The 27244-nt window shown below is 43.3% G+C and overlaps 1 protein-coding gene across 7 annotated transcripts in view; it reads left to right on the forward strand.

Moving 5' to 3' along the window:
• Positions 1–27244, forward strand: part of NRG1 (neuregulin 1) — a 470147-nt gene that overhangs the window by 262920 nt on the left and 179983 nt on the right. For 5 of the 7 annotated variants that reach the window (XM_084503267.1, XM_084503265.1, XM_084503269.1 and 2 more), the window contains exon 1: positions 23278–23504. The exons of the other annotated variants lie outside the window; for them this stretch is intronic. In XM_084503267.1, the coding sequence (XP_084359393.1) occupies positions 23285–23504 (220 nt within the window). In that variant the 5' untranslated portion in view covers positions 23278–23284. Of the gene's footprint in view, positions 1–23277; positions 23505–27244 lie in introns of those variants that run through there. 7 annotated transcript variants of the gene reach the window in all.

The following is a 27244-nucleotide window of genomic DNA, read 5'->3' on the forward strand; positions in this document are numbered from 1 at the left end:
GTTTCTTTGTTGAGATTCATAAAGTAAGAAGCTTCTATCACATTGCAATGGTGAAAAGAAAGAGTGAGATCTATCCACCAATTTACAGCTTTGCTCGGGAGACCTACAAAAGGAAAGGTGTGTCCAAACTGAAGGTCCCCTTTGACATGCTTTCAGCATTCAGTCTGGTAGATCTTTTGCCTGCTTTCACTTTGATTTGCCTTATGGTGGTATCAGGCCCACAAAACCCCAATGGCACTATTTACAAAGAGCACTCCTTAATTATTTGGCCTAGTCTTCATTTCAAAACGCATGGCAATGTGGAAGAGACCCTTACCTCTCTCAGAGATACACAAGGAGGAAAACTTTTAAAGAGCTTTGAGATCCAGAGTAGGGAAAAAATAAAATAAGAAATAATTTAAAAAAAAAGCTACTTGCAGAGGTTCAACCTTACTGCCAACCAAAGCTGGCAACAATTCTCCCAGTAAGGCAGATCAGTGGGAACTTATCCAGTATTCCTGGTGGAGGTGGTGGACAGGCTCTGGGCAAGGGATGGGAAGAGGCAGTCCTTTCAAGTTTTGGAACACCACAACATATGCCCCTGTCACTGAAAGCAGCCCTCTATGCTAGTCAGCAGCCATTTGCCTGCTGATCCCTGGGGAACAAGGATGCTGCCCTTTTCAAGAAAAACAGAGTGCCAGCTAGAACCTCTGATAACAGGAATAAGGATTTGTTCTGTTTTGTTTTGTTTTGTTTTGTTCTGTTTTGTTTTTATTTTATTTTATTTTGTTTTTACATGTCCTTTTTTTCTCCTTTTCATTTTAAGAGGGAGAGTAGGAGGAAGTGATTGAAAGTGAAGCCTGGAAACAGCTGGCTTTTCTTTTGGGTCACAGAATTATCCAAACTGTTTGCAAACTCAGGTCTGTAAAGCTAACAAATTGAAAGTCACTAAATCCACCGTATACTTTAGGTTTCGTTTGACGCCCACATGCTGAAACTACCTCCCTTACATCTGCTAATACAGAAGGATCCTCGCTGGAGTGCAGTATCTCCACTGTACTGCTTGTCTGAACACGCTGATGTTCAGTGCTAGGAGAGTTTCCTGGAGCTCTGGGCAGTGTCAGCACAATGACATCTGGGTCTCCCTTTCCCACCTGCATGAGCACGAGTGAAGTCAATTGCAAGTTCCCACCACATGTTTCTGTAGCAAAGTTGTCTTTTTAAGAGATGGACTTAGTAGGGTGAGGTGCATGGAAGAGAAAGCAGGCAGTAGGGCTACGTTTTCATAACCTCCAGCACAGCTGCTTGCAGTCAGCTTAATCTTTGCCTTAGGTGAAAGGAAATCCGGGAGGAGCGAAAGTAAGTTTCACACTAGGGAACATCAGTGGGGTGCGTATGCGATTGTGTCACTCCTCCAGCTGCTCCCTTTTGCTGTGCTTGATAGTTAAAATTAAAGACATGAATACCTACAGTTAAAATTAAATACATTAAAGGGTAATAGTAGGTGTAGCAGGCTTCCACTGTGCTGCCAGATCAGGCTAGTTGACTACTTTCAAATGTCTTAACTTTTCTAGTGCAACTTCCTTAACATGGTTATTTCATATATATATTACAACAGTTCTCAAAGCCTATCAACACCTGTGCTGTTGTGCTCTGAGCTTTAGAAAAGTGTACATAAGAATATTGCAGAAACACATTCCCCAGCTTCCAAGAATTTAAGACATACTACTCATCCTATCATTACAGCCTGTGAAGAAAAGTGCTCTTCAGTCCAGACCCCAAACTTACAGCCTGGAAGAGAAGTCACAGCAACAATTGCATGAGCAGAGAGAAGGGTAACACAAATAAAGGGATCTTTAGGATGGCCTGGCCTATGTGCATGGCTTGCTTAATCTTTGTGATGTCTTTGCTAACAATTTTCATAAAAGGAACAGCAGGTTTAAGCAGCAAAGTGCAAAAACTATCCCCTGGGTGTTTTCAACAGTTGAGGATCTTCTCAAATCTGTTCTTCTTAGGTTTCATTTGTTAAGCTGTCGGTCCCCATTCAGCAACAATTTCCATCTTGAAAACAAATCCTCTCAGGGAGGAGGAAAAGTTGTGTGGCTTTCTGGACTGTCTGGTTATCACTTCTGAACACTGGCAGCTCAGCAAGGACATCAGTATTAAAAGAGCTCCTTCCCTCTCTCTGAAGTGGTTCTTTCTGGTGGAACTAATGTGAGGATGTGGTCTCCGATGAGTTACCAGGTGTTTCATAGTAATATAAACAGAGCTAAAAGAAAATGATGTTTTTTCATTTGATTTATTTTTTTCCAACGTCACCTCTAAGTCCTCCAAGACTTGTTTATATGTGCACTGTTTTTCATACACTTGGTTGGTTTCGGTTTGGGGGTTTTATTTTATTGATCCTTAATATGGTCACTTAGCTCAACAGCACAGTTTTCACTCATGTTCCAGTAAGGCACAAAGGCCTCAGCACAAAAACTCTTCTGTGAGGTTGACTTTAAGTAGAGACAATCAGGCAGTTACTTAGGTTCACTGCCAACTAACTGCAGAAAACGGCCCCATTGAGGCCAACTGCTATTCCTTTGCTTTATTTAGGGTGAAAAGAGAGAAATCTGTCTGAGCAGCACATACTAGCCAAGAAGGTGATCTCCATCTGTTGCATGCAGGCACCTACTTAGAACTGGGCTTGCAGGTGGCATTGGAAGCTATAGAGAGGTGTGGGGGACATAGAACATTTATCCTTCCCTTCTCCATCTCCCTTCCTCGTGAAAGATCACTGCATGTTTGCAAAAATGAAAAACAGCAGGCTTCAGGTTGGAAGGGACCACTAGAAGTCATTTGGTCCAAACCACCTGCTCAAGCAGGGACACCTTAAACTGGTTGCTCAGGACTACATCCAAGGATGAAGACTCTACAACCTCTCCAGGCAACTTGTTCCAGTGCTCTGTCACCCTCCCTAGAGAAGTGTTTCCTGATTTTCAGGAGGAACCTGAAACCTTTCAATTTCTGCCCATTACCTCTTGTCCTGTCACTTGGGCACCAGTGAAGAGAGTTTGGTGCCAACTTCTTTGCACCCACCCCTTCAGGTATTCCCATGTATTGATGAGATCCCCCCCAAGCCTGCTCTTCTCCAGGCTGAGCAATCTCAGCCTTTCCTGAGAAGAGAGATGCTCTAGTCACTTCAACAGCTTTGTGACCCTTCACCTGACTCTGTTCTGTATGTGTAAGTCTCTCTTGTACTGAGGAATCCCAATCTGTACACAGTACTGCAGTTGTGACTTCATCACTGCTGAGAAGAGAGGAGGGGTCACCTCCTTTGACCTGCTGGCAACATTTCTCCTAATGCAGCCCAAGATGATGTTGCCCAGCTTTACATCTACAACACACTGGTGGCTCATGTTCTAGTTGATGTTCACCAGGATCCCCAAGTCCTCTCTCCAAAACTGCTTTCTAGCTAGATGGCCCCCAGCATGTACTGGTACGTAGGATTTTTCTCCCCAAGTGTAGGACTGCTGAGGACTTCTGGGTGGCTGCATGACCTCTGCTGTGTCAGCCACTCCTCCAAGTTTTGTATCATCATCAAACTTGCTGGGTTCATCACCAAACTTGCTGTGCCATCATCTAGGTCATTAATGAAGATATTGAACAGGTCTTAACACAGTATTGACCCCTGGGGTACATTGCTAATTAATGGCCTCCAACTAGGTTTTGCACCACTGACCACAACCCTCTGGACCTGGCTGTTCAGCCATTCTTCAACCCACCTTACTGTCTGCCCTACCACAGGATCTTACAAGGAAAGTGACAAATGCCTTACTGAAGTCCAGGTAGACAATATCTACTGCTGTACCATCTACTATCAAGCCAGTCATTTCACTGTAGAAGATTTTCAGCCTGATCAAGCATTAGTGATTACATGTTGACTACATGTGGTGATATTCTTGTGGTAGACAAGGAATATGATTCATTCAGAAGTTTAGGGAAAGATAGCGGTTTATAGGGAAAGTCTGTAAGCAGTAGTTCTTAGACAATAGCTTGAACAACAATTTCGTGTTTGGTGTGATTGAAATATGCAGGAAATCATCTGAGTTTTCTTGATACACACTGACAGAAGAATTCAATGAATACACCCTCACTCTCCATTTCACCCAACAGTTCCACTCATTACAACAGAAAAGAATCCACTATTTATTAGTGGTGTACCTCCTCTTTTCTTGCATTTTCACACAGCAACTGGTGAGGTCAGAGCAGAGTTGTTCTATTGACAGACATTATATCTCCCTTCAAGCCTTGACCTAATTCTATCCTTGAATCATTACAGTTACAATACAGTCCTACCCATTTGTCCATGTGGAGTTCAGCAGTATTTCCTGGCATAATAAGCAAATTCCAGTTGTAATGTGAACCAGCTCTAATTGTATGTTATCAGCTTACTTGTAAAAAATGTGTTGAAGAAACTTTAAGATTACAAGATCAAAAACTAGGAAGTACCTGCATTAATAAAATTTGCATGTGCAAGCCAAATTCAGATTCCTAGAGTATGTCCTTCATGGTATAGTCCAAAATCACACTTTTTTTCCTCATGACTTCTTCATGTAGTACAGCTCTTGAAAAGTCATGATAGATTTACAGGCTGATTAGCTTTGATCAAGGATCTACCTCCAGGTATCTGTAGTTGAAGCATTCACTGATTCTTTCCATGCAACAAATACTTCATCCAGGTGCAAGAGACCCCAGGTCTTTTCAGGGTTTTGATCCTTATTCTCTGGTGGAATGAAATTTAACCTCATTTGTAAGACAGAACAATACTTTGTCTTTGAATATCAATAATTGTCTTAGCTTTGTGAGTGTCACTTACAGCACTAGGCAAAATTTCCACCTCCCAAAGTAAACAGAAATGTGAATTCTTAAAATCAAAGGTTAAGCAGTAGTGAGTTGGAGACCACTTAATGAAAGGTATGGAAGGCTATGTTAAAGCAAATGGAATAGATTATGGACTCTATGGTGTGGCCAGAGCTTACAAATTTGAATGTGGAACTACCTTGCTTTAAATTCCACTTCTTGCTTCAAAATATTAATCTAAGTTTTAGTACGGATTTTAGTCAGGCACATTTCAACCAGCAGTGTATTGTTTTTTCTCAAAGCTCAAACACTTTGGGGCAGGACAGGGGTGAAGAGGGGAGGATAAGGGCATAGAGGGGAGTGCTGTGTTCCATGATGAAGAATGGGTGAATTTTTCTGATTATTTTTTTTCCTAAAGAACAGCAGTTTTTAAATCTTTGGTATCTGGTTGATCCCTCCTATGTTAAAAGACCATGAAAGGCCATCAGAAGGAAGACTTCTCAGTGATTTATTAAAAAGGAAGGTAAAGGAGAAGAAAGATATACATTTATGCTAGATTTAAGCCGGATCATCTCCATATCTGCAAAGAGAGAAGACTAAGGCCCAGAAATGTGGTTAAATTGGTCTATGCATAAGAGCTTGTGTTGAAGAGAAATGGACAGAGTACCTCTTATCTGTCTTTAAAACACGGCATTCCAAGAAAAAAAAAAATCTTTTTAGCCACACATCAGGTGAATGTTATCTATGATGCTATTAGCCTGAGGCTTTCTGTTCAGGTAGCTTAACGTAGTGCTACCAAGCAAGCACTGTGAAGACTTCCTCAGCAGAGCTGGCTGATAGCAGCAGGAGCCCATGCTGTTGAAAGCAAGACTTCTGAAAGCAGCTAATGTATTACTGAAATCTTTGGTAAATACCCTCAGCTAGCCCAGAGGTCCGTACAAAATTACTCCTCCATGATCTCAAGGATATACTTGGGTTCTGGCGACAATGAGCCAGAAGATCTTCCTTACCTGGCCTTTAGGCCCACAGCCGATTTGTAACAGGTTCCTACTTTTCAATTTTCATGTCCAGTTGGTCCAACCAGGAGAGTACCCCCGAGCTAAATCACTGGATTTGCACACATGCTGCAAAGTGACTTGGATGGAAGCAATAGAAGACATTGGTCTCTACACAGGGGAGATGCTCTTTGCTTTTCACAACATGGTTTAAAACATTCCCTAGCCCAAGAGCCTCATGGAAAGTAAAGTGACTCAGGTAACTCCTGTGCCTGGTAAGACATCACTGAAAGCCACTGACTGGCCCCAGCATGTGGCCCACAGTGTGCTGTACAGGAAGGGTGTGCATTTGTTTGGAGTTAAAGGAGTTCCACCAGGAAATGATGGTGCTTCCAAGAAATGACTCGGGATATTTATTACCTATGGAGTGGGTGCCAGGCTTGGATGAACAGCATCCTACCTGACTGAGCCAAACTTAATCACCTTCTTCTTCTTTGGCAGCAGAGGCAAAGTCAACCATGCTGCAACTTGAAACACCTTTGTATGATTTGCATATTGCTGTGACGCTTGAGCAGTAAGCGTTTACTGCTCTCATTATCCCCTAGAAAGATATACAACAGGACTGTGAAATTGGAATAAAACAGAATCTTACCAGCAAAAATTGACATAATACACTGCAAAGATGAAGAAGACAGTGAACATTTGTGTAATACTTTATAAGTGTCTTCACATATCATTCCATAAAATATATAATCTAGATGATTCAATACAATAGCACTGGTGACATTCAGACTCTGTCTGACAGCTTTGTAGTTCAAATCAAATCAGGGAACTAAAACATCTCTTGTTCCCAGTTTTCTGTCCTCCTGCATAATTAAAATAGTAGAAAATTTCCAGCTTAGTAACAATTTCATATGCATGGCAGGTGAGGCACCCAGGTCATGGTGTCTTCAGTATAGACATGATTTTCTTCACTTTTTAAAGCAGCCTATTGTGTAAACATATTGGTTGTGATGGTCCAGGAAAAACAAACAAGCAAACAAATAACTGTATTGCAGATTTTGGACTTTTATTCTTATTATTGTTCTTATATTTTACTTCTTTGCAATGATTAGGTACTCTTTGTCTGCTTGGCCTAGGCTCTTTCCTTACAACACCCAGTCAATCCTGCATACCTTTGATTTTCCAAAAACCTGTGGCTGTTAAAGGGATCATGTGAAGGTGTTTAAATTATGACTGGAGCAGGCATGCCCAAATTTAAGTATGATCAGGTATCTGTGGCCTGCCTGCGGAACCCTTTCTCCTGATGAGTAGCACGTTGGTGAGTAGTTCCACTGACTTAAATGGGATGACTCATGTAAGCAACGTGCGTTGTAGTTATGAGGTTGAACACAGGTGGAAAACCAAAAGGTGTACGGAAATTCTTCTCTGTTGAGTGTGTGCACCCAGTTCCTGAACAGCATGAGCAGCCAGTGCATGTGTTCACAGGTTCCTCTGTGGCAATGTGACCTGCCTGATCTGTCTATGCCGGGAATAAGGAAAAATATCTCTCATCACCTTGCAGTACCTGTAGGTCAATATCTGGGTTTTTAACTGGGATTTTTGGAAGGTGAGGAGGGAGAAACTGCACCCACCAAACTGAACAGAGCAACAGAGTCCCTGAGAAATCACACTCCACGTTGTTCTGCTGTGTGGCATTAGTGATGTGTTACAGCTGGGAGCTCTTTTCTGCTGAAAAGAGGTTGGCCTGAAGACCCAAAAGCCTATCCACGACCCCCATTGTGCTGATGGGGGGGGGGGGGCAGGATACATCTCTTCATCTGAGCACAGCTGTTGGTGCCAGTCAGGATGCTGCCTCTTTCTCTTCATACTTGAAATGTTCCGTCATCTGCATTGTATGCATCCTCACTTTGTTTTGTGAAGAGAAAAAGCAGAAGTCATGTTTATAAGGTCCAAAGGAAGCACAAGCATCTTTTAGGCCCACAGGGGAGACCAAAGCCCATTCAACACCGAGCCTGCTGCTGTCATTATTGCTACTACTTGTGTAAGAAATACATTGGGCATTATATTGCCCCTGTGGCAATGGAAACATAAATGCAGCCTGTTACTCATAGTTATTTCAGCGTAAAACAGGATGGATGTCTGGAGTTATCAAACCCCAGGCAAAGGTTGTTGCTCTTTAAAAAGAGTGTTTCTGTGGATGGAAAGTGCCCTAGCAAAAAGAAACTGTGCAGCTGTACCAATGTCCCCATCGTCAGACTGAAGTGTGCTCACACACCTTGTGTGCAGTTTAGGATCCTGCTGCACAGCCACTGACAGTTCTATGCCTTCCCATTGCTGCTCACTTAGCAGGCCTAAGAAAGAAGAAGCAGACCCCTCTTCTTCCTCCCTGCCTACAGGTTAGAGACTCCTGTCTAGTCTCCCTGCTGGCAGGAGGGAGATTGTGCACCCCTCGTGTCCTCTTCTCTCCCACAGTGGCTGAAGCAAGAGCCACAGAGTTGGAACACAAGCATGCCCTTGTGTGCCAGTAGCAAAGCTCACCTGCCCCATCACCTTTTGCCGTCATCCTGCTAATGTGCTGCACCTGGGTGGCTTTTGTGGCCACCCCATGGTGCTGGCATAGGCAGGGGGGCAGGTGAGGCCTGGCAGGTGGCACAGCACAGCCTGATGGCTTCAGCAGCACTGCCATGACTTGCACCAGAGGAAAATCTCTTCTCTGCCTTTGACAGTTAGTGTATTTGCCTCCCCTGAGACAGGGACAGAGCGGTCTAATGGTAATTATTGTTATGCAGAAAGTTGAAGTTAATCTCTGTTTTCGCATGAGTGTAAATGCCAAGGCCTGCATACGTATGTTTTAGAAGCAAAGAGAAATTATACACTGATCTGATGGCATTTCATTACCATTTACGTTATCTTTTGGCCTGGAGGGGTCCACAGAGACAGAGACTCTCCTGTACAAGGACCTTTATCTAGAGCTTTATAAGGGCTTTTTTTCTTGGGTCATGAAAACCTCAGAGGATGGGGATGGGATGACACAGATTCTAGGCATCCTGTTCCACTGCCTGTCTGTCCTTGTGGGGACATAGTGTGTCCTTAACTCTGGTCTGAATCTCTCTAGTTTCAGCTCATGTCCATCGTTGCTCATTTTCCCCCCCAGACAGTGTTGGGGTGCTGTCAGGTGCCCCAAAGCCACCTCTACCCAAGGCCAAACCAGGTCTGGCCTGCAGAATCCCCTCACAGCAGTGCTCTAGCCCCACCACCTCAAAGGCCTTCTGCTGAGCTCTCTCCAATTAGTTGATGGCTCCCCTCTACCAGAAGGCCACAGATGGGCCCCAGTGCCTGGAGGAGGCCTGGTGGATGCTGCACAGAGGGGCGCCCCTGCCCCATGCCCTGCTGACACTGCCCCAGTGCACAGCCCCCAGAGCTGCTCCCCAGGGAATATTTTCCCAGATTCCAAGAGCTTGTGTCTCTGAGATGATGAGTTTATGTTTAATAGCTCATGAATCACTTTTTGTTCATGAGTTTATCAGATTGGTTTTGAATTCCATGTAAACTTTTACTATCCGCAACGTCCTCTGGTAAAGAGTTCCACAATGCAATTAGCTAAATGGTGTGTGAAAATGTACTCTCTTCATGTTTGAAAATAATAGGGGTTGTGTTTGAAACAACCGCTTTCTGGTTTTACTGACACTCCTTTCTTCAATTATGGGAACCAGTGAATAATTCCTTAATCACTTTCTCTGCTCCACTTATGTGGAGTGTATGGGACTCCACCATACCTCAGCTCATCACCAGAATGTGTGCTTTCAAACACCTGCCTTGCTCTTCTCTGTACCTTAAACCAGAGCAAATGCACAGACAAGGACTAGACAAGTTTTATAAAAATGTTGGTGCAAAGTGACAGTTTGGCAGAGAAATGTTCTCAATTTTATTCTCTTTTCCTTTCCCAAGAGATCCTAACACAGGCTTTGCTGTTTTGGTTGAGCCAGCTTTGCTGTTTGCATAACCCTGTATTTGGAACACGTGATATCACCCTGAGTGAGAAAATCCATTGAAACCCCATTCCTGCACCAGTGCAGATCAGTCAGGGTTTTTCCTCCTTGATTTCCTGACTCCCTTGCCTCCACTCTAGTGTCCTGTTTGTTAAGCTAAGATGCCTTCGAGATATATTCTTCTTGGTAGTTTATTTCTGCTCTCATCTTCTTTCAGGCTGCTTTACTCATTCCAAGCTTTGTCATTCTGTCTTTGAGACAACAAGGTCTATGCCCCAATAAAATAACAAAATATTTTTTTGTTTGTTTTACTATTATTATTATTTTAAATCGGGCTGAAATTTTTATAGCATCTCCGTATGCATTTCTTTTTGCAACCCTATTGATTGCTTTGAGCTTCATATTTAGGCCAAACTCCCAAAATTCATTTTTTGGAGTAAATTCCTTCAACACATCCAGCCTCACAGAAGGCAAAAGCCATTAAAAGGCTGTAGGAGAAAGTTATCATGTGAAGAACAGGAAAGAAGGAAAAGGAACCAGTCCATAGCTTATACCACAGTAGCAATCAACCTTCACTGGCACCATTTCAGTGACAGGAAAGTGGCTACGGGAAGAACTATGAGTCCATACTTTGGCATTGCATTTACACAGGTGGTTATCTGGTGCCACCCCACTCAGAGTCTGGTCCTCTGCACTCTACTGGAAGCTCAGTACCAGTGGGATCAAACTGGTGCTGTCTTGAATCTGTGTCTAAAAGGAACAAAACCTGTATTTATTCTGTTACCAGAGAACACTAACATTTATGAAAGTGGCATGTGATTAGGCCAACAAAGCACAAAACCACCTTTTTACCTTTTTTTTTTTTTTTTTCTTTCTATCAGTGACTTCTGTGTCTGGTACAGTGTCCATATTAACATTCACTCTGATTACTGTGAGTCCTTTAGGGTTAATTTGGTGTGACCAGACTTCCTCAAAAGGTCCAGGACCTGTTGTGTATTATGTGTAGAGCCTCAAGGCAACATGACTTGGTGGAACACCCTGCCTGCCTAGCTTGGTAAGAAGGCCAATGCAGGTCCAGCATGTCCTGTGTCCCATCTCAGATTGGGACCACCTGCCTTCCCCAGGGACACAGCCTGAAAGGGACAAATGGACAGACACGTTATGTCCCAAATAAAGATCTCAGATAAGACAGCGCTCTGAAGTTTCTGGAACAACATCTTGAAGACCTGACATCTTAATGGTTCTGCCATAGTTTTTATGTACTGCCCTGAACAAACAGCTTCACCACATCATGCTTCAGTTTTCCCCCTGTTAAATAGGGAGCCATTAGAATGATCTCTTATAAACTAAGAATTATTACAATTAATCCAACCGCATCCAAGTGCTGTTGATGATTTTTTAAAGAACTGACGACATTTCTTGGAGGAGAACATTCAGTTGCTTACTGGTTAACAGAAAGCACTCGTAGATGTTAAAGCTAATAGTAATTAATTGACTATGTAAAATCACTGATGACTGAAGAAGCTGACTCAGATCCCACCTCTTTGTTTAAACTGGTCTGTAAATTCTTGACATTTTTGTTTGGTAAGAACAAAGATAAACTGCTTTAAATGTAACCACAACCTGTAAAGGTAAGATGCCACATCTGAAGGATGGGTCAGATTTTCTGTTGTGTGAGTGGGTGCAGCTTCTAGATTGAGGTTGAGAGGTTGGCTCAGCAGTGTCCAAGCTGTGAGCATTTCCTCTCTGAAAGAAAAGCGGTCTTTCTTCATGATGAGGAAGTGCAAAATATCTGTCTTAAGGCCAAGGGAGCAAGCTGTTAAACTGTCAGAAATGTACACGCAAGGGTGGGTATCTACTGCAGGAATATGCAGGCTCTTAAAGAATATGGGGAAAATGGGGCAAAGAGAGATTTCACCATGGCCTTCAGTCCAAAATGCAGGCAATTAAAGACAATGAAAATATCACCCTATACAAATGAATGAAAGATCATAAACACAGAGGAGTAAGAAAGATCTTCACCTCATGTGCAAATTTTGCATAGGTCCAGAGGCACACTGCAGCCACGGGGGACTGAACATGCCCCCCAAAATATTTCAGACACCAAGAACTGCCAAGCACCCCCCACAGCACCTTATAAAAATGCAGAAATACATATGTCTCTGACCTGATTGCATGCCACCAGACATGCACAGCCAAATTTGTTGTTAGACAAATAGCATCTGCATGCTTTTTACATATAAAATAGTGACCCTGAGACATTGGTACATTCATCCTCAGACAGTCTTTTCATTACATCCACCCCATCCAGACCCTCAGACAGCTCAGGCTGTGATACGTGGGGTCATCTTGGGTGCTAGGGCACTCACTTTGCTGTCCCAAGGGAAGTGAGGGAACAGTGTCTTTCTCTGTGTCGTATTTCAGCCTGCCAAAGCCATTAGTTTACCTGAGAGACTATGTTAAGTTCTGAAAATGCCATTTCAAAACTAGGCCTGTCTTCCCCTGTTGTTCATGGGGAACAGCATTTGCATTTGACTGCTCTGCTGATACTTAACTATTTAATTTTACTACAGTAACTCTTGCTAGCTAATTATTCTCTCCAAACTAGTTCAGCTTTTCCTCTAGCTCTCAGCACTTTACTCGGGGCATTCACTCCATTACTTACTTTTGCCAGAACACTGGGATCTGTATCAATGTGACTTATTATTTTCTTGAGGTGTCCCTGACCATCAGACACTTCATCAGATTCTTTAATATCTTTTGCATCCTGTTGCTGTAGACAAGTCATGCACCTGCTGGACCATCTGCAGTTGCAGACTGCAATTCAGCCCACGCACACAAGAGATTTCTTTATCCATTACTTCGCACTTTGTTAAACGGTATCTGTCTGTACAGAGAGGCTCTGGTAAGGATTCGAACTAACGCCAGGCCAAGACCTGAAAGTTTCAGAAGCAAAGGCAAAACTGATTTTGATTCCACTATTAAGCCCGAAGGACTCCACTGCTACCTCCAGGAGATGAAAGGAGCATGTGGGAAAACCTGGAGGGCAGTGTGGCATGCTGAATACTGTCCATCCTGCATCCAGAGAAATAGGAGGTCTGAAGTAGTGCAGGGGCACCAGTCAGCCTGAATGTCCTGGACTTCAGCACAGAGTGGGGGAGTGATGGGGCTTTTGTCCTTTTCCTGCCAATTTTCTTGCCTATTCCCTTTGCCTCATGTTAGTTTCTTGCTCACATTTATTGAAGAGCTCTAAAAAGTCCTGCTGTAATCACCTGACACTTACATTCATTTCTTGTATGCTGGTTATTTTTTCTTTCTGCCTGTCACAAGGCAGCCTGTTGAGGGTAGTTTTTCTGTAGATTTATTAGACAATCCGGCAAAATATCCATCTTTGCATCACACTCCCAGAACTCTGCATTCATGGCAATTTTTTTTTTCCCAATTTCCTTGCCAAATGGGCTGAGAGTAGAATGCCTCTGATTTCTTTTGTTGCATACATGACCCTGAGTCTCTGAAAACCATACAGCTGAGTGTAGTGTTCACAAGTAACTGTGAACACTTTTTAGAGTATTCTAACTGTGAACTTTTTAGAGTTTCTTTGCCCTTTGTTCAATCTCTGTCATTAATTTCATTTTGGATACATGTTTCACTGCCCACTACCAGGATCAAATACTTGGCAATGCTGAGTGAGAAGTCTTCCCTTACTTGCCATAGCTTGAGAGAAGGCAACTGTGGGTGTTGTTTTGGTAACTCTTAATGGAACTCACTGCAAGTGTGCTTTCCCAAGGGATGTTTTTCTTGGATAACTCTTATTCAGTCTCACAGAAGAGTCTTTCAAATCATTTGGAGGGTTTGCATTGTGTTTTGTTTGTTTGTTTAGTTTTTGTTTGTTTGGATTTATTCTGTGTGTGTGTGTGTGTCCCTGAGCAACTGACACCTTGTCAAGAAACTTCACAAAAATCTCTCTTCTTTATTTTCTCTCCAAGATATGTCTTTATCACTAATGCTACTGTACAGCCTCTTGGTATCCATACATTAGTTACTGGTGCACCACAGAAGATTTCAAGGCACTTTTTGTCCCCTCCCATGTTCCACTAACAGGTTCCTACCAAATCATTGGGATTTGTGTGACTCTAATCTCTTTGCTTTTGCTATAGAGTGTTTTTCTCTTTCATGACTAAAGTGACAGATGTAAGAAATGCTGACAGCTAGTAGGAGGCTGTCCTTCATTTACCTGGCTGGATAATGAAACCTCAGAAAAGAAGGAATACTTAATACCCCTTGATAGAGAACAGAAGTTGGTGTGCACCAAAAACTGTGGCCACTGTCAGTCCCATTATTAAGTTCAGACAGTTTTTGTTTATAATATTACCTTCCCATCTGGGAACTCAAACATTGTACCTTAGGTGGCTAAGCATAAAGCTGAGATGGTGCCTCTGGATTACCAAGTTCTCTGCAGTGCATGTGACAGTTCAGGAGCAAATTATAGGATTAAATGTGTTTGCTTAAAGGGTCAGCTTAGAACTATGCATAGTGATCAAATTAGCAAATACCAATTTCATGTTCTCCCTTCTAACTGGCATATCCACAGTCCTCCTGTGGGTTATTCATGAACAGAACAAGGTCTGAGCTTGTGGAAAAGCATGTTTATTGTTGACTTTAACTCATGAATAAACTTGCAGAAGGAATTGCCATTAAAATACATTCTTTTTCTGCTCAATGAGGTGATCCTACAACTTTCAATGCTTTAATAGCAAGCTGTATAGTCCTAGTACATTCAGGGTAATAGGATTCCTGTCTTGGCTCAGTTTTGAATGTTTTATGAGTCAATTAAAACCACTTGAAAGAATTTAGTGACACAGGCACCACACATTTTATTCCCTGACAACTGAGCTCTGCATTGTTTTCCTAGGGTTAGGATTAATGAAGGTTTTTAAAAAACTTTGCCCTAAAGGGAAGTACCCAGATCCCAGTTATTTGTATTTTTAAGCACTGAAACTTGGCAGTCAGGGCACTGTAGGAATTTTTCAGTGATCCAAAACAACCCCAAATATACTTGTATTTAGGCCTTCAAGGGTGCTGAAGTACTTCATTTACTGGGATCTGTGTGGCCCCACAGCACCCTGAGTAGCATTTTGTGTGTGAGAGCATGCGTGCACATGTGTGTGACCTGAGGATCTGGATAGAGTTTTGTCTAACGAGTATTTTACAAAAAGTTTTGTCGAGGAAGTCACATAAGTCTGATTACATAAGAGCACTTACAATGCGGAGGGTCTCCATCACAACTAGCCACTCACAGTTCCTATAGAAAGGGAGGAATTAGTCAGCAAACAGCAAGGATATTTGCTATCTGTATTAAAATAGGACTCATCTGGAAATAGTCATGATGTGTTAGGGCCAAATTTTCAGGAGTGTAAATCATTATTTCCATGGACTTCAAAGGAACTGAATGCATTTTCCACTCTCAGGGATCTGACCTCTGGATTTTTCTTCAACTTTCACACTATGTTCACTACCTTTCTTACCACGCCTTTTGCCAAACAAAGTTATATTTAGATCTTGCTTTAATATTTTATGCTGAATCCTATTTTCCCACCTCCACCAAGCAATGCACAGTAACTTCATTCATGATTTTACACAGTCATGAAAAGAAAAAGAAGATCTTTTAAAATGTTGTTTTGGCATCCCCTTGGCAATCTTCTAATAGGTAGATAGCTTGGTGATTTCTGGTGTCCCAAGATGAGGAAGCAGGAGCAAGCATTAATGGAGGTCCAATCACTTTAATTGTAGCAGAACAATTGTGGCAGAACCTCACACTCTGTTTATATACATACGGAAAAAAATTAAAAGTATTTAATCTGGGAAGAAAAACAAGTTCCTATAAACAGCTCACAACTAGTGCTCACTTACAGATCACTGAAGTCACCACATGCTTTCAGAAATATGAAACCTCATGCTCCCTTGAATCCTCAGGCACTCAAAAAATTGCATGCAAAGCAAAAGAACATAAAACTGGTCATATTGGGTCAACCTAAAGGCCCATCCAGCTTAATATCCAGTTTCTAACAGTGGCCAGGAGCAGTCTGCTAAAGCAGATTACAAGAACCAGGCATGTAGAGAGTAATTTTCCATATTTATGCTCCCAGTTCTTGTCTGTCAGCCAGGTGCTCTGTTCTTAGGATAACTACAGAGCACCCAGGTGTATTTGGGGTGCGTTTCTCCTCCCCCCGCTCCGTGCCTCCCCCTCCCCCATACACAGTTGGCAGGGTTCAAAACAGAAAAATAAATAGGTTTTGCACTGGCCTGTCTGCAGGAAACACCCCACCTGCTCCCCACCCACCAGGGTACTGCATTTAATGCAATGTTGACACATTATTTTTGAAGGCTTGAAATAACTGGATTTCCCTGGGCTTTAATTTACCACTTGACTAGTTTCCTATTTAACCTTTCACTTCAATCCGTATTTCACAGCATGAAATGATACCCCTGCACAGCATATTTCTCTCTTTGAGGCAAGCCTACCAAAATTATCTTCTGCTTGGCTCTGATGGGAAGTGCATGTAACTTTCTGAAACAACTCAGTGAAAACAATGTGCTCAAAGAAAAGTTTCAGAGAAGGTTGCAGCTGAGAAACTGATTGGAGGAAGGGCATATCAGATAGATTTTAACCAAAGTTCCACTTAGATAGGCAGGGCATGAAAACTTTCTAAAAGAACCTTTTCCAAACATCATTTCTGAAAGGTGCCTAAGACTGTGCCTAGCTTTGAACAAGGGAGTTACCATAGAAATACTCCTATGCTTAATAACATGATGACTGCTAAATCAGGGACTTAAACAGGGACGTTGTAATTAATCACACAGATTTTAACAGCCTGAGTTAAACAGTCAAGACTTGCTAGCTGAAATTGTAATGCTATAAATTTCTTGTACACATAAGGCACAGCAGGAAACTTTACAAATGGTTCAGGCTTTAATTAGGCACATCTTAATTATCTTGTTGGATTAAAGGTCTCAAAACCAAGCTGGAGTGACTATACTTCCTCTTTCACAGTGTATTTACTCATTTTTACTTAAGATTTAAATAAGAGGAGTTATGGAGAAGGCAAAGCCCACACAGAGAGACTTCTCTCCCCACATGCAATATATTTTTGTTTACTGCTGTTCATCTAACTGATTTTCGTAGGCAGCAAAAGCTGCCATTGGATCACAGCAGTTCAGAATTAGCTGTGAATGTGTGTATATTCACACACATGTGGTGAGGTATGTAAACTGAGGGTAGTCTCATCCTTCATTTTGTGTATTACTGACAAAAATGGAAACCTGAGCTCAGGTTTCTTCCTCTCAAGGAGAAGTTATTTTCCATCATCATGTTGTTACCACCAGCAGGAGGGAAGGAGTCTACCTTCTTGCCATCTCTTAATACAGCATCTCTTTTATATATTTTCATTTTTATTTTATTTTATTTTATTTTATTTTATTTTATTTTATTTTATTTTATTTTATTTTATTTTATTTTATTTTATTTTATTTTATTTTATTTTATTATTTTTTTTTGTTCTCCTTCTGTTTTTGTTTGCTTTTTGGTCTGGGAATGCATTTTCCTTCAGCACAGAGTTGAAACTGTCCTAGGCTTCAATGCGACATCTTTTATTGCTAATCTTTCTAACATGTAGTTTGGGCCTGTGGTGGCTTAACAGACATGACTGTTATGAATTCCCCTGCCGAGCACTGAACAGTCCCCATATTCTGAAGGAGAGCCTGTACGCCTGCTTCGGGGTGCTATTTTGGTCACCAGATAATTAATAGTTTGTAGCCACGAAGCTGAGATCTGCTGGGTCTAAATTCCCTCTCAGTTCTTTTCCCCACACAGCCACAGGGATATTTTGAAGACAAGATATCTTTCAGATTACATTCCGCAGAGATAATTTCCTGAAGAAGGCTGTGGCAACCTTGGGTGGCAGTGCAGGCAAAACATATCCCAGCATGCTTGTGCAGCACCGATCGACTCCGAAGGGAAGCTGATTGCATCACAGATCCTGTGGGGTAAAGGCAGTGTGAAATGGATTTCTTGGGAACCCTTTAGGCTAACCAAGTCAAAGCACAGTTTGTGAATGCTGACCTTGTGGGTGCAGCCTGCAAAGGTTCTGGGACTGATGTCCCTCCTGACATGTGTTGCCACAGCAGTGAGAAATGTGTGCTAGCTGTGATGGGGCACTGACAGCCATGGATTCATGTCAAGAGAGTGCTGCTCTAATTCTGAAGGCCCGTGGGCTTCTTATGAGTGACTGGTATTATCATTAGTCTAGGTCCAAAACAGATGTGCACTTAAAGTGAATTTGTTAAACCACATTAAAGCTTTGTTTCAACATTTTTAATCAGTAGCAGTTTTAATGTGATTAGATTTAATTAGATTCCCCGGTGAATTGGTCTGAACTTAAAGATTTTTTTTTGTCCTGAATGAGAATAGCTACACATAAATTAAATGAATTCTCAATATCCACTTGTACATGTATATATATATACATATTTCCATGAGAACACAATGTGTGGATGAACCACTCATCACATCAATGAAGTGAGAGAACTGTTAGTTCTATTGGTACTGGAGGAGTTTACTGCCTTGTGGATGTGGATTAAAACAGAGGCTGCCAAAATTATTCATCGGAATATATTTTCACTTTCTATGTCTTTTCATTTACTTTATTTTCAGGGGCCATATTCTTGGATACAACCAGTGATGTTCTGAACAGGAAGAAAGGGCTTCAAGTTGCACCAGGAGAGGCTTAGATTAGATGTAAGAAAAAACTTCTTCACAGAAACTGTGGTTCAGCTTTGGAGAGGATGACTAAGAAAGTGGTGGAGTTCCCATCCCTAGAGGGAAACTGGGGTTGTTTAGTCTGGAGAAGAGAAGGCTCAGGGCAGACCTCATTGCTCTCTACAACTACCTGAAAGGAAGGTGTGGGGAGCTGGGGGTCAGCCTCTTCTCACAGGTAACTAATGATAGGACTACAGGGAATGGCATCAAGTTGTGTCAGGGGAGGTTTAGTTTATAAACTAGGAGACATTTCTTCTCAGACAGAGCAGTCAGGCACTGGGATGGGTTGCCCAGGGAGGTGGTGAAGTCACCATCCCTGGAGATGTTCAAGGAAAGGTTGGACTTGGTGGTTAGGGACATGGTTTAGTGGGTGACATTGGTGGTAGGTGGATGGTTGGACCAGATGATCTTGGAGGGCTTTTCCAACCTTAATGATTCTGCGATTCTATTTAAGAGATATGTGGATGTAGTCTTTAGGGACGTGGTTATGTGGTGGACTTGGTAGTGCTAGCTGATGGTTGGACTTGATGATCTTAAGGGTCTTCTCCAACCTAAATGATTCGATGATTCTGTGTTTTTCAGCAGTGTAGTAGCCTGTAGGAACTAGAGCTTAATATGTTTTTTAATTAAAATTAAGCTTATATTCACTAACACACAAAAATATTTTTTCATGCACTCCACATTGCACATTAATGGGACTAGCAGTTGTGATGTGAAGATCTAAAAAGATCTGAAACAGGAAATGTTAAAGGATCCATTTATCTTGTAACAGTTTCCTGAACATTCACAAACTGAGTCCATAAAAATTGTTGGTAAATTAGAGGCTATCATGTCTTGTTTGTAGCAATGTATATACAGACACATGTACAAACAACTCCAAAATGTGCCATTTCCTGAAAAAAGACGTTAGTGAGACGTCATCACCTGTCACGATTGCTGCTGTTGCCAAAGATGTTGGTTTGTCAGCTTGACCTTTAAACTGCTGTTAGGATACTTTTGTGCAATCAAGATTTGCATCTTTAAAAATGTCAGTAGAACAAAAGCTACTGTTGTCCTGACCCAGCTGAGCAGATGTCAAAGAGTTGGTACTTAGCTATGGACAAACTTCCAAGTCCAACTTAAAATGAGAATGTATTTTGTTCGTAGTTATGGTAGGGTACATCTTTACCTTTTATTTAAATTTATGATGATGTTTCATATTCTTTTCTGCTATCAATGAAGTAGCAACAAATGGCTTTAACTTTTACTTAGGTTTAAGTCCAAAATTTGACTTATCTTCATGTGTTTTAAAGGAAAATCAAATGTAAAGAAAAAAAAAAGGCAGTCCTCAGACTGATTTAAGAGTAGCATGTGAATGGGGTTAACCCATGAGCTTTACTGATTCAGGAACCAATTTTGTTAAATTAGTGCACTTTCTGTTTAAAAAAAAAAAAAAAAAAAAAGTCTCAAAACACTTTATACACTTTTGGTAGGGCATTGGAGACTCACGGTATTTGTAATTAACCCCCCTTTGTATGGCCAGTGCTTTTGTAAAAAGGAGCTTAGAGGCAAAAGCAACTCAGATTGTTGAAATTTTACTCAACTGTTTGTTACTCCGGAACACTTTTTATTTATTTTTGTTTACTGATCAGTCTCTTTTGCCCCGAATTGCATTTTGTAAAGATGTTTATGTAAGTGAAAAATTAGACTTAGCAGCATTCCACATTCACTTTGCGTGATGTAAATAATTGCATGAAGTCCAGAGTAACCAGACTACCAATAGTTGGGTGAGCTGGGGCATAGGCAGAGCTTTATTTTTATTCTGAAGAAGTTCAGATGAAGAAAGCAAGGAGATGAACAAGTAAAAATCAATACATGGTCTCTCTGTGCTGTGTGTTGGTGACAAGTGGGTAGGTCTCTTCTTCCTCTCCTATGATGAAGTGATGCGTGTAAGAATATGAATTCTATCCCCCAGGCCTCTGTGTAACCTTCAGGAGGCCATGCAACAGACCTCATGTATGGTTCTTGTTTCAATGAAATGGTGTAGATGGTCTCATCCACCTAACTCAAGGAGTCCAAAGTGGCCTTTGAATGCAGGAACTGACAGAGTGCTCAAAGGTGTTAAATTGGCTGCTACCAGTTCTGACAAAATACCTCATATTTGGCAGCAACTAAGGAGGAGAGACAGGTCTCAATGTTGTAAGCAACTTCTTACTCTCTCTCATGGGTGTATGCAGAAGCAAATCTCACCTTTGGTCTATGACATATTGCCTAAAATGAGTAATACAATTCTTTCTGGAAATTATAGGCTTATTTCTGGGGCAGATTCCTGGTATGTTTTTGAAGAAATGACTCCCACTTCTAGCAGAGAAAGTGACAGGGAATCGGGAATTAGGCCTTTCATTTCTAGGCCTTAACTGTGGATGAATCCCCAGGTTTTTGGGTTCTTCCCATGGTAGCGGACTCTCAAAAAAAAAAAAAGAAAAAAACACAATAGTGGTGGTGGTCTAACCCGTGTCCTGCTCACAACACACCAATGCTGATAACTCCCCGGGAGTTATCTAATAGTGGCGAAAACAGCCGGAAGGTAATGTTTGCCTTGGGCACTTAAATTCTGCGGAGTACAGAAAGCCAGGTCGTATCCAGATTATTTAAAAGTACACTCGGTTACCGAACACCGCGTCTTGCATTTTGCCAAAGGCGGCTCCCTCCTTGCTGAGTAGTGACCCCTTAAGGAAAAAACGAGCTACTGCCGCCAGCAATACCTCGCCGTCGCCAGCTGTTCTGAGATGTGCTTTCTTGTCCCTTCCCTGGCCGAGTTTGTTTCCCTCATTCTCTGTTCAGCACATTGACGAAAGGATGTTATAACCCCGCGTGATAAGAAATAAAAAATTTTGCTCAAATGCATTGAGAAGCAGCTATTCTGGAACTTCTGGAAATATTTATGTCAGGAATTGTGCCTATGTACCTTTCTTCTTTTTTCATGGTCTGATTTGTTCATTGATGCTGCACTGCCAGGCCACTTTGGATGTCTATTCCTTTGCTTTATCACAGTTGTTCACCTCACTTACTTTAACACAGAGAAAGAACTTTAAAATGTATGGTGATTTTTTTATTTATTTTTTTTGGTTTGTTCCAAAGTTCAAATGCTGAAATCCCAGTATCAGTTGTAAACCACAACTTCCTCCAAAAACTTCTTGCTCCAGGGGAATATCTGGAAAAAGTGAACCCTAAAACTTGCAGACAGAGGAGATGAGGAACTCAGTATCTATTAATTTTGGAGTGTTTAGTCTTTCTTTGGGTCTGACTTGGGAAGATTTTTTTGAATGTTTTCTACCAAATAATACTGGCAAACAATCCTATAGCACCTTTTTTGCGTGGTGTTTTTTGTAAATGTGTTTGTGATGTAAAGGACATGTAGAATAGCCTCCTCAAGAGTCAATCACTAAGAACTGCTAAATAGCAATCCTAGATTTAGGCTCTGATCCTATCTGTTTTTTTCCCATTGCATAACCTTTCCAAGCCTACAGGAAAAAAAAAAAAACAACAACAACAACAACAAAAAAAAACCCTTCCATTGAGAGGTTTCAAGTAGATCGTGCAGATCTTTTCTAAAACTTCTCAGCGCATTGCCTTTCCTGCCTAATTGTGTAATTACCTGCTCCAGCGAGGAGCGCGGCTCAGGTTAGCCGAGCACCCCTACACAGAGATTGTAGGACACGTTTTCCAGACGATAGGGAAGTTCAGACCGGTGCATTTCCACTGTTAGTAGTACTTTAAAGCTCTCTCGGGTATGGCTGCGCTGGGTGCGGTTTCACCCATGGAGTGAAGGCTGTACCTGACCAGCTCTCCCGTGCCTACCGGTGGCGGGATACACAAGCAGGAACGGACCCGCACCGAGAGCAAGGGACGCAAGTCCCTGCCGCCGTGAGACCTTCCCGGGGCAGGATCCCCCTGCTCAGCACCAGGTGCAGGGCTGCACTCGAGCCTTTGCAAATCCCCCTTCCCCCAAGCATCCGCCGCAGCCGGGGGGGTGGCACCGCCGCTAAACCCCGCAGGAAGCCGCAGCTTAAGCAGGTGCGTAAGTGGGAGCACGCAAGCACCCTGAGGGGTCACCGCAGCTGCACCCGCCTTCCCCCCCCCGCCCTCCCCGTGTCCCGTGTCCCCCAACCCGGGGGGCCCCCGCCTCTCCCCGGGACCTGCCCGCAGGTCGCCTGCCGGCAGAGCCTCCCGCCGAGCTCCGCCGATCGGCGGGGCGGCCCCAGACAGCAGCACCCGCCCCCCGACCCCCGCCTCCCGACCCGTCCTGCCCTGCCCTGCCCTGCCCTGCCCCGCCAGGGCCGCGGTGCCTGCGCCCTCCCCGGGGCTGGGGCCGGGGCCGGGGCCGGGGCCGGGGCCGCCCCACACCCTGGGGCCGTGCAGGCTCCTCCCGAGAGCAAGCGTGCGGTGCCCGGGGCGGGCATTAGCGCGGCGTGTGCCGAGGGGGTGTGTATGTGGGCTGGAGTTTATTATTATTATTATTATTAAGACAGAAAGGAAAGGGAAAAAAAAAAAAAAAAAAAAGGGGGTGGAGGAGGAGGGAGGGGGGTGAAGGAAAAAGGCCCGGAGAGGAGTTTCCAAAAACTTCCAAGGAACTCGCTGCTCCAAGTCCCAGGCGGCGGCGGCGGCGGGCGAGAGCGATGCTGGAGCCCCGGGCGCTCCGGGAGCCGACAGCGGCGGCGGCGGCGGAGGGGGCGGCCGCGGGGACGGCAGCGGCGGCGGCGGGGAGCGCGGGGCCGCCCGGAGCCGGGATGGCCGAGAAGAAGAAGGACGGCAAAGCCAAGAAGGGGAGGAAAGGCAAAGGGCCCGGCAAGAAGCCCGCTCCGACGGAGGAGGGCGAGGCGCCCGGCTCCGCCACAGGTAAGCCTGCCGGCAGGTGCGGGAGCCGCGCTGCGCGGAGACAACGCGCTCCTACCGCACCCGCGGGGCCGCAAGCGGCTGCCCCATCGCCGGCTGACCGCCGGCCTGCAGCCCGCTCCAGACCCCGGCGGCTCTCGGCCAGCTGTTGCTCTCTTTCTCTCTTCTTTCTCTCCTTCTCTCTTTCCTTCTTTCTTTCTTTCTTTCTTTCTTTCTTTCTTTCTCGGGGGTGTTTCTCCCGTTACAAAACACGCTCCCTTCTCTCCCCTCCTTTCCCCAAGAAGCACTTAGCCGAGTTGAACAGATGGCAAACTTTCGTGCTGAGCATTTTGTCTAAACTTGCAACTATTTACTTAGGGATGATCAGAGAGGACCTTTTGCTCGCTTAGCAGCACGTGTTCTTTGCCTTATGGCTCCCCGGTATTAAGTGCAAGGATTTGTGCCATTAAGTCCATTGTAGGTGTCCACGGATGCAGCTCTCTGTGAACCTACCTGAAGGTAGGGTCACAGCTGAGCATGCTGCCTCACTCACTGTAGTTTTATATATTTCTATCAACCAAATGCCCCAATCAAGATCAAGGCTTCTCAGTGCTGTACAAACACACATGAGCACATGATGCTTTTCCTAGAGAGCTTGTGTTATGCCACCTAGTTTAGCAGAGGTACATACAAAGAGGTAGCTTTTTGCAACAGTACTATGCACCTGGAGTTATTGGTCAGATTATTTGTTTGAATTCTTTCTTACTGATGGGAAATAGTGTTAAAAGAAGCCCACAAAGAGCAGAGTCTGTTGCCTCAATTAGGTATTTCTTTGCTTTTTTCCTTTCTTCCACTAAACAGACAGACAGCCCAAAAGGGTAAATTTCTTTAAATACACCTAAGTTAATTTTGCTTAGTACATCATGACCAACATGATGCAGCTCTAGAGTTTAATCATCAGCCCTCAGGGAGGATGAGTGTGATTCAGCTGCAGCAGGTATCCCTTTGGGCTAATAATCTTTACAAACTTGCACTGCCCAATGTATCCTCTGCTCTGTGCCTCTCAGAGAGACACCCAGTTCACCCAGCTTCTGCCCAATAGTGTGTTTGAATGAAAGTTTCAGGTACAGCAGGGAAGTTTCCCTTGCTACACCAAATTACGGGCAAACTCTTCATTTGACCTTCTTGCTGTTTCTCTCTCACACTCCATTAGGACTCTGTCTTCTGCAACATTAAAACCTCTGGCAAAAACTTACCAGCAACAGCTGGGCTGTTTGAGGTGTTTGGTCTTTTTTGTTGTTGTTGTTTGTTTTGTTTTGTGGTTGACACAGAAAACATGAGGGCAGTGTCATGCTGGAGGATTTGTGACAGGAAATCTTTGTCAAGGAAATGTGAAGGAGGGAGACATTTTCTGACTGTGCGCACCTTGGGGTCCCATGGTGTCCCATCCTGTTCTTGTAGGAGAGCTTGCTTTCTTCTGCTTCATGGACAGTTTGCTACTCCAGTGGAGCAGGGCTGCCACATGAGCTCAGCACTGGAGAAGCAGGGACAGTCTCTGGGAGCTGGGTCTGGCTCGCTGCTGGGTGTGGAAGACACTGGGTGCTTTGGGCTGGGCACTTGTAGTGGTGAGGAGGGAGCAGGAGAAAGAGTTGTGAACCAGAGGGGCTATTCTTGAGTAACCCAACCAGCCTGACTGAACTAGACAGAGCTTTTTGGGAAGACGGCCTTCTTTCTCATGTGTGGGACACCAGATTAGTAAGAGCATGGAAGGTCTGTGCAGGCATATATCACCTGGATTTTAGGCATCCACATGTATTTAGTGCCCACTGCTGGTGCTGTGCTCTGACCAAGTTTGCCAATGTGAGAATTTTATCTGAAACGCTGAATGGTGGCAAGTGTAGTCTGAGGTTCTCCAAGGCAGGGTTCAGATCATGCCTAAGTCTTCAGGCTTTGCTAGAACTACAGAGTTTGTGTGCCTCTGATTTGAGTGGCATGGCATCAAATATTGCAGTGTTAGAGCCAGAAAGGGTCTATTTTTCTGGCAAGCGGAGAACTCACGTTTCCAAATTGCCAGAGTGTTTTTGCCAGTGTGAAAGAGTACCGCCTTCATCCATACCTGACATTACTAGTCAAAAGTTTCCTGTGTGGGCAAGAACTGAGCATTCTTCTATCTTATGTAATTAAAATCCCACTCCTTCCAAGATGAGTGCATGTGACGGGGTAATTCACATGTGTAACTAATCCATGCACGGTGTTTGCAGGTACAGTATCGAATGAGGAGAATTAAATACAGCAAAAGACATCACTGTACACTTGACTCACAATGAAACAAAGTCATGCTGGTGAAGTTGCATTTATAAACCATATCTGCTCTGTTATTTAAGGATAGTTTCTGTTTTGGGGGAGCTTAGAATATGAACCAGCTTTTTAGAAGAGAAAGAACAGAAAGATTGGTTAATGTAAAATATAGCAAGGGAGTAGTTTTACATTTCATGTAGCTGTCTTCTATTCTCTCTGCTCAAGCTTATTAGTGCTTGAATTAATGACTAGGCTACACACATTGTTTAACAATGTGCACAGGGGATGATATGAAGGCCTCCTGACTTTGGTGGAACCACAGTTTCTCCTTTTCACTGATACAGTTTTGCAGTGGGAAATTAGGCACCTGGTGATCAGTTGGTGTGCTTAGCATGTGCAGTTTAAGATGTAGTGAAGCCATTTGGGGTTTTAGTTACCTTCTTTCTTAGAAGTAACTGTCAGGAGTTGTTGTCTTCTCTGCTGCATTCTGCTCTGCCAGTAGTATATCTCTGCTTGTGGGCTTTCTCCCATATGAAAAACACCAGCTTACAAATGGTCATCAATTTTAAGATCCGTGCACTAGCACAGGAGTCCTTATCAGATATTAAGGTTTTTGTTTAGTGCTGTGTTCCTGATTGTAGCTTCTCTAGGTTTAGTTTGCTTATATCAGTCCACATATTTCATATATCCCTTTAGTCTTGGGCCAAGAGGCATTGTTTTATTGGTAATTTAACACCAGGTAAAGAACCAGCTTTATCATTTGAAAAATAGTTGTATGAAAATATGTTTCTTTCCTATACTCTCTCATAACTAAACTGTAAACTCCAGAATTCCTGTTAAAGAAGATACCTAATTAGAGCATTATGGGGAAAAAAAAAAAAAAAATATTCACGTTTTCCATTGCCCAGGTGAAATCTGGGCTTGGTAACAAAAGCTTGGGGAGGCCCACGTTGCTATGGTTTCTTTGTCACTAAAATTATATAAAAGAACATTTTCCCCTTCACTTCAAATGGTCTTGAACAAATTGATTCTATCTGGCTTGCGTAAAGTCCAGAGTGATCATCTCTTCCTTCAACAGGGCACTCCAGGCCATGATAAATACGGGGGGTGGAAAACTGAGGAGAGAGTATTACAAATTGACAGAAGCTTGCAGCTTTTCTCCAAGTGATTTCACTGATGTGCTATGCCAACTGAGTTTGCAGACAGGCCCAACAAAGCCACGAGCAGGGCTTCCTAGGACACCGCCACTGTACTCAGAATGCATCCAGCCTGGGCAGAGAAACCCCATGCAGGGAAGCCGAGGTTGTGAAGCAATGCCTCCAGAGGCACTGCTCCTGTGAGCACTCAAGGTGCTGCTATGGCAGACCTGGGGAGCCTGGGACTGAGCCCACCATGTCTCAGCCCTTGAGCCTTCTGCCAGACAAAGCTCATTGTTGGACCCTGTAAGATGGTGCCGGTGAAGTGAG

The sequence above is a fragment of the Aythya ferina genome, assembly GCF_964211825.1.
Source record: "Aythya ferina genome assembly, chromosome: Z".
Taxonomy (NCBI): Eukaryota; Metazoa; Chordata; class Aves; order Anseriformes; family Anatidae; genus Aythya; species Aythya ferina.